This window comes from Osmia bicornis, chromosome 9 (assembly GCF_907164935.1).
Source record: "Osmia bicornis bicornis chromosome 9, iOsmBic2.1, whole genome shotgun sequence".
Classification (NCBI taxonomy): domain Eukaryota; kingdom Metazoa; phylum Arthropoda; class Insecta; order Hymenoptera; family Megachilidae; genus Osmia; species Osmia bicornis.
This window is the reverse complement of record NC_060224.1, coordinates 7,167,274-7,175,500: the sequence shown is the minus strand read 5'-3', so window position 1 is coordinate 7,175,500 and position 8,227 is coordinate 7,167,274. Positions and strand designations below refer to the sequence as shown.

Genomic DNA, 8,227 nt, shown 5'->3' with positions numbered 1-8,227 from the left:
GGAATATTAAATTCGTCACGTTCGAGTGGCGATGTCTCTTTCCAAAAAAGGTCATCCGTGTATGATTGAAAAAAAAGCGATAGGAGGATCGAGCTACCGGTTACGACGAAACGATCGTTTCCGTAATCGATTAATTAACGGAGGAAAGGATGGTCGCGAAGTAGGATAGGTTTCTGGGAGCTACCGAAGCGGCGTCTCGCTGCTCGACGAGGGTCCACGTCATCGATTCTTCGCGCTCGGACGAACAGTTTTGGCCGGCTCGCTTGGTTCTCGCGTGTGGAGAACGTGCAATGGCCACTACATAGGTGTATGCACACCTATATAGGAGAGACAGTGCAAGAAGTGGGCAGGAGTGAGGCTGTGAGAGCACGTCTATAAATAGGACCAAGATCGAGATGAGGCCTCCTCTGCACTTCGAGATACCTTCTGTCCCTTTCTCTCTTCTCTTCACCTTCTCCTTTTATCCTATTCCACCTCTACGTTCCTTTTCTTACTTACCATTCATCTTTCTCTCTCCACCAGTTTCTCGCTCCGTCTTCGTCCTCTTCTTCTACTTTGCTCTCTCCTTTTCTCTCCTTTGTTTTACTCTCTTTCTTGCTCGCTAACACTTTTTCCTCTTTTCTCTTTCAGCCTGACCGTGTCTCTCTCTCTCTCTCACTTCTCCTTGCTGACACTCTGTTTCTACCTATTTCTCGTCTCCTCTCCGTGCGCTCCTAACTTCTTCTCCTTCTTCTCATTTTCAAGCATCCCTCCCACTAACGACCGACGACGTCGACGGTCGACGTCGACGACGACGCGCTCTTCGCACGACACATAAGGATCGCGTATACGTTGGCGCGCGTGCAGTTGAGCAAAAAAAAATGTCGTAAAATATATTTCCTCCATGGATATGCAAGCACCAGGCCAGGCTCTCGAAGCAGAAAAATGCGTGTTCGAGATTCAAAGATGGAACGAGCGGGGTTACGTCGTTTCGTTCGTTCTCGATGGTGTTACCGAAATTTCATTCCTCGCCGCGATGTCGCGCCGCACCGCGACTTCCGTTCCCTGCGCGCGCATCCTGGTCTCCGCGGTAACTTTCGGTCCGCAAAACTGAACGATACTCCAACGTCGTCGAACTGTTCGTCGCAAGGAAATCAAGGCGAGTTTCTTTCGTTCCAGGCGGGAAAAGTTTTAGAGAAAGCTGCTACATAATTTGTCCTTTTTTTTTTCTTTCTGATTTGCAGCCCGGTGTTCGGCTTCCGATCCGGCTGATTTAACCGGACGAGCAACGGATCGACGCTGCGAGAACGAGCATTCCGCTTTCATTCGTACCGCGCAACGATACCCGGCGTGTCGCATCGATCTTATAAAGCAGCATCAAGCGGAGAGCAGCCGAATGAGCCGAACCGGCCAACCAGCCACACCCCGACGCGATTAAACCTGTTGCTGCTTCGCTCGTGGCTCGACTCCATAGACACGTACACGTAGGTGTTTGCCTGCTCGTATATGCACGGATCATTCTGAAAGTTTTCAGACGCGAGAGATGCCGTGAGACGAGTCGCCAGCTTGCACGCGCCTCCGACCGGACCAAACGATTCTGTAGAACCGACAGAACGGATCGATCGATTGCCGGATTCGATGATTCGACGAATTTCGATCAGCAATAAGTAGAAAAAATGTTATTTCGAATGTAGAGACAGAAAGATTGGGAAAGATTCCTGTATTGATTTTCTTATGCTTATTATAACGGATATGAATTTGTTAATTCAAATCGTTTTAGCAGCTTAGCAGTATATTATTGGAGAGAGGATCAGCAGGTCTCAATGAATGAATGAAATGTATATATATAAGTAAGTATACGAATGGAGATATAAAAAGCCTGAGGAAGAACCCTCCTTTTTGCGCTGTACCGCTCGAGTTCACCTCTACCACCACTCTAAAGATCGCTCCGCTTACCTTTGACTTACGCTTTTTTGCTACCCTTACGTTAACCGGCAAGATCGATGCAAGAACAGCATATAACGAGCTACCGAGCGAGGTCTCGAATTTCGCGTCTCTGGTAACGGTGTGACGCAATTCGGTAAGCCGGCGCGGGGGTAAAGTGGCTGCTAGGTGGGCTGCGTCAAATGATCGAAATTAGGGGGTAGGTTACGCGTTACATGACTGACATTACCCAGATATTCGCTCTACCGAGGGTTATTATACACATCTAATTCCTGGAGAATTAGAGGCTAAAAATAACACGTAATCTCCGTAATCTCCCTTGAGAGGAGATGTTAGAATTTCGAGAACTCGGCTCTTCACAGTTAGATAAATATATATATATCTCGACAATGTGTGTTTCGGATTCGCGAATACGTGGAAGGTTTCCGAGTAGTCGAAGCGAAGCTCGGAAAACATGAACGATCCGGGAAGAATCCTTGGAGCGGGTCGCGCGTACGGCCAGCATCCGGAGAAGTCCTCGCTGGGGGTTAGGGTCACGTCGCGTAAAAGCAAGGTAGACCGTGGAAGCGGTGTATGCGGTGCAGGTGGCGGGGAAAGGGGGGAAAAAGGTGAAGAGCGAGGGGGGTTCATTGAGGAACGGCACGTGTAAAGGATGGAGCGCGACCGCGAGGTGGAAGGAACGAGCACAGCAGGGGGTAGAGGCCGGGGCTAGAGGGGCCAACAACAGGGTTGCCAGGCGACCATCAGCCGATGGGTTGCCCCTGGCGACTGATTGCGTCACTGCAGCGCCGTATGACGTCACGCGACGCCACTGCCCTTGACCGTTCGAGTCCGGGGAGAGCGTCCTGACGACCCTCTTCTCCCTCTTCTCTCTTTCTACCCCGTAACCCACCGCCGCACCCTCCACCGTACGGCCGGCCCGACTTATGCCTCTGACGCCGTTGTAATCCGGAGGGGCAAAGTTATCTGTGGAAACGAACAAACACCTGCACCGCGTACGTCCTGAGTTCTCCTTGTTTCCACCACTCGTAATAGGGGTTGCAAAAGGCGCTACAAAAATAGTACCTTCGTACGTTCGTTGCGGATATTTTAGGAATTACGTTGATCGGTCGACGTTATTTTTACCGGCTGCTCTTTTATGCGGCTTAAATTTGATTCGTTACCAAAGCGAGTCAACTCGAAGAATGGTAATGAGATTAACAGTGTACAATCACGGAATGGACGTTTCGTTGATAGAAGAGATTACATTGTTTCGACGATATTGTTGCTTTTCTGCTTTCCACAAATTTTAAATGCGTTAACGTCAATGGGATTCTTTCGTAGTACTTACTCGATTAAAACGGACTCGATGAAATAACACCTGTCACGCGTGACCGCGGTACTAGAATACGGGCTAACGGAAAAAAAAAGTCAGAGAATTTATCGCTCAGCTGTCGATTATTTATGCACGATAAAATCAATGTGTTTTATACCTAGGGAACAATCATAGTTGTTGCCAACTAACAACCTTAGCTCGATAGTGAAACATTATGGCCCGTTTCACTGGCTCAACAGCGATTAGCAATTTCAAGAAAATGTTGCATCGGCCAAACGTTACGAGTTAATCCCAAGTGCTTTACATTTCATTAGAACATTTTATGACACCATAATGCATCCTCTGGTACCTAGTTTCTACTTGTGGGCGATGAACGTATATCTAACTTACTCAATGGCAAGATAAAAAGAGTTGCCACTATCTAGCCAGCTATCATTCATGTACTTTTGAAATGTAACATAAAAAAGCTCATTTTTTACGCAAAATCAATGTATACGTGTGTTGGCATTAGAACGTGACAATTAGTTTAGAAAATAAACCGTTAATTATAATTTAATTGCAAAATTAAATCACCCCTGAAAAGTAGTTTAAAAATTAGACCGTAACGTCATCTATGCAAAAACAGCGCAAACTACGCAACGAGTTACCGATCGATTTTCCGAAACAGGGGAACACCAGCGCCGACTGCCGGAGAGCAATTGAAGCTACGCGACAATTTATCGACATCACCGAATCGATCTTCTCAACTTGAAAACTACTAGGGTTAGAGTATCTCTTTATATATTAGCGTATCGCTTTATATGTCGCTAGAAAGTTCTCGCTGAGACTAGATCAAAACCGTTGCGTTTGTGCGTTTAATTGGTCAGAGTCAAAAGTTACAGAGGTTTCAATTTTTCTATAGAAAGCCTTCTATAGAAAGTCTTAGCTGCGGGGTCCGTGATACCCCTGATGCAATAATGTCGGAATGTAGAGTATCGCCTGTGCTTCGGGGTCCCTAACATCCCAAGATGATATTTTGTCGCTGCGCAAAGAAGCGTAGATTCCACTATATCTGCACCCTTATATCACTGCATTCCTTACATCCCAGCAACCCTTACATCTCAGTATTACTAACATCTCTGCATCCCTTACATCTCTGCATTCTTTCCATCCCTACAATCCTTACATCGCTTCATCCCTTATATCGCTACATTCCTTACATATCTTCATCCATGCATTCTTTCCACCTCTACATTCCTTACAACGCTTCATCTCTTATATCCCTACATTCCTTACATGTCTTTATCCCTTACATCCCGACATTCCTTACATGTCGTTATCCCTTACATCCCGACATTCCTTACATCTCTGCATTCCTCACATTCCTGCCTTTTTTATATCCCAACATCCCTTATATTCCTGCATTCCATACATCCCAGTACGTCCCTGAAATAGAATTGAAATTTTTGCAGCTATAAGGACTGCGATTTTATACAAATTTAGTTCCCTTTCTCGCCACCAGAGGGCGCTGATTCCACATCGAAATTTTAGTTCTCATTTTTGCCGCCAGAGGGCCAGAAACCGAGCAAGATTTAGTTCCCTTTTCCGGCACCAGAGGGCGCTGATCCGACATCGAAATTTTAGTTCGCATTTTTGCCGCCAGAGGGCCAGAAACCGAGCAAGATTTAGTTCCCTTTTCCGGCACCAGAGGGCGCTGATCCGACATCGAAATTTTAGTTCGCATTTTTGCCGCCAGGGGGCCAGAAATTGAGCAAGATTTAGTTCCTTTTTTCGGCGCCAGAGGGCGCTGATCCGACATCGAAATTTTAGTTCACATTTTTGCCGCCAGAGGGCCAGAAATTGAGCAGGATTTAGTTCCTTTTTTCGCCACCAGAGGGCGCTGATCCGACATCGACATTTTAGTTCGCCTTTTTGCCGCTAGGGGGCGCTGTTTTTCGAAATTTTCGCGAAATTTAGGACTAACTTACCTTTACTTACCTTTACTCGAAGCAGTCTTTATAATATATTTATTATAAGGGATGAAGAGATGTAAGGAATGTAGGGATGAAAAGAATGTAGGGATGTAAGGGATGAAGCGATGTAAGGAATGTAGGGATGAAAAGAATGTAGGGATGTAAGGGATGAAGAGATGTAAGGAATGTAGGGATGAAAAGAATGCAGGGATGATAAGAATGTAGGGATGTAAGGGATGAAGAGATGTAAGAAATGTAGGGATGTAAAGAATGTAGGGATGAAAAGAGTATAGGGATGAAAAGAATCCAGAGATGTAACGGAACGAGGGATGTAAAGGAATTCCGTTACATCCACTGCACGCTGGCCGAGGAATGCCGGCATCGGAAGTGGCCCCCGATGTCGGCGGAATTTGTAACATGGCGGGGGATCAAAGGATCCTCCCTACCACCCTAGTGCGGGCTACCGTGGTGGTTTTAGTGGGTAAAAATCCCACACTACCTTCAGCCCCTCCCCAGGGTGGCTGAAGGTGTCTTTCTGAAGATTTCCACCACGTTAAAAAAAAAAAAAAAAAAAAGAGGGTATTTAAGGGTTGCAGGGATGTAAGGAATGCTGGGATGGAAGAAATGCAGGGATGTACGGGATACTGAGATGGCCTTGGGCTATATTGAGGGATAAAATTATATAAATAACTAGAAAAAGTAAAATAAATGGGGTCCTCGGCTGAGACCCAAAAGAGGGATATAATCATAAATGTTATTCCCCTTCGATGAGCTTATTTAATAAGCAAAAAAAAAAAATGAAGTAAATTAAATAAACTCTGGAAAAAAATTGTTATACTGGTGTGCCTTCTTCATACGGACCTGATATTATCCCTGTGATTATCTTTGTATACGAATAATGTAGCATCCGGGGTGCCAGGGACCCCGAAGCACCAGCAACTATCTCTGCATACCGACATACCATCTTGGGGTATCAGGAACCCCGAAGCACCGGTGACACCGTTTGCTTACCGACATATTGGCATCTGGGTTGTCAGGGACCCCGAAGCACCGATGACACTGCTTACCGACACTACGGCATTCGGGGTATCTGAGACCCCGAGGTACTGGTGAACTGATTCCACTGGGGTGTCAAGGACCCCTAAGCAAATAGCGAAATATAAGACCTAAAAACGAACAAATCATGAAACTCACTTGTTCGAGATAGTGATGGGTCTGTACCGGGGTCCCCGACACCCCAACAAAATATTTTGTCGGTTCGCAGACAGTCACTGGGGTCCCTGATATCCCACGATGATATTTCGTCGCTGCGCAGACAGTCACAGGGGTTCCTGACACCCCACGATAATATTTTGTCGCTGCGCAAAGTGAGTCAATGGGGTTCCTGACACCCCAAGATGAAATCAGGTTTGTATGTAGACAGCGCCCTCAATGCTTCGGGGTCCCTGACACCCCAATGGAATTTGGTCGCTATGTATACAGCGCTTCGGGGTCCCTGACACCCCAAATGGAATCAGGTCGGTAAGTACAGAACGCTACGGGGTCCCTGACACCCCAAATGGAATCAGGTCGGTAAGTACAGAACGCTACGGGGTCCCTGACACCCCAGATGGAATCAGGTCCGTACGTAGAGGGCACAATCAGTATAATAATCATCCTCTAATTTTTAGTTTATTTTAGAGGTGTTTATTTCAGCATCACGGGGAGCTGAAGTTCTCAGGCTACTTTCCTTTACTTACCTTTACTTGGCGTTTCTCGAATCAGTGACTGTATGTATTTTTTTTTTTTAACGTGGGAAAATCTTGCATAAGAGTGTCAGATTCCTACTGACTAAAACCCCACAGCGACCAACACTGGCGTTAAAGGAGGGCTCCGGAATTACTCCGTAGCCCTCTACGCCTGTCACACTGGTGCCCCCCATCTCGGGTGCCTAGCGTATGGCCGACAGCGGGGGTCGTGCCCGGTGCTCGAGGGTGTACAAAAAGAGTGGACGTGCCTTGAGGCCGGCCGCGCATGCACAGTGGAAAAGGGGGAACTCGACTCTATAAATAAGTCGCTTAAATAAAACAAGTACTGATTGTTATGTTAGAAAGGTTGTTTTCTTAAGACATTTGTGGTAATGTCATTAAGAACAATGTGAATACTACAATGCGAATACAAAGAATAAAATTTGTTTGTTGTTTCCTCGTTCTCATTTCACTGAACGTTAAAATATCAAATGGGATTGGTGGAGGTTAGTGGAAAAGCAACAAATTAGGTTATACATAAACCATAATACATGTAAAAACACTAATTTTTTTGTAACCGAACATATGTCAGGACATTCACTTACGTTTAAAACGAGAGGATCTTTTAGTGATACCAGTATTGGATCAGATGTATTTTTTGAAATCATATATCCTCCAGAATTGGAGTACACCTATAAATTAAGACCTGCTAAAGATTTTGGAGCTCCTTTTGTAAGTATTTTTAAAACGAATACAAATATAATCAATTAAACTGTATAATATTATTAGAATGCAAGTTTCTTGGAAGAAAGAATCCCTTTGGTTCCAACTGATCCTCCACATGGATGCCAGATAGCAAAGAATGCCAAGGAATTAAAAGGTAGAATAGCATTGGTTGAAAGAGGAGATTGTAGTTTTTTTGCTAAAAGCATAATGGCAGAAGAAGCTGGAGCAAAAGCTGTAATTATAGCAGATTATCATTCTTCCTCTATGGAAGAATCGATAACAAGTCCACTATGGGCTGACTATTACTATGTAGAAATGATACGCGACGATACTATCCCACCTTCAAAGACAGTAAACATTCCTGCTGGATTTTTGCTCGGTAAGAACGGTAAAATGATCCGGCAAACGCTACAACGTTTGAATCAACCTTTTGCCTTAATCAACATCCCAGTGAACTTAACTTACACTTCTTTAGATAAGTTACATCAACCACCATGGTTGTTTTGGTGATCTTCAATAGAGTTTTGTATGAATTTTCGCATAATAAAACAAATACGTTGACTTGTATTGTTAGAATGATGAAA

General features: G+C 45.0%; 1 protein-coding gene across 1 annotated transcript; it reads left to right on the top strand.

The window, feature by feature from the left end:
- Positions 1-6,883: 6,883 nt before the first annotated feature.
- On the top strand, positions 6,884-8,210 carry LOC114874414 (PRADC1-like protein). The gene is made up of 3 exons (XM_029183660.2): positions 6,884-7,423; positions 7,510-7,649; positions 7,707-8,210. The coding sequence occupies exons 1-3, from the start codon at positions 7,339-7,341 to the stop codon at positions 8,151-8,153; spliced, it is 672 nt and encodes a 223-aa protein (XP_029039493.1). The 5' UTR covers positions 6,884-7,338; the 3' UTR covers positions 8,154-8,210.
- Positions 8,211-8,227: the final 17 nt, after the last annotated feature.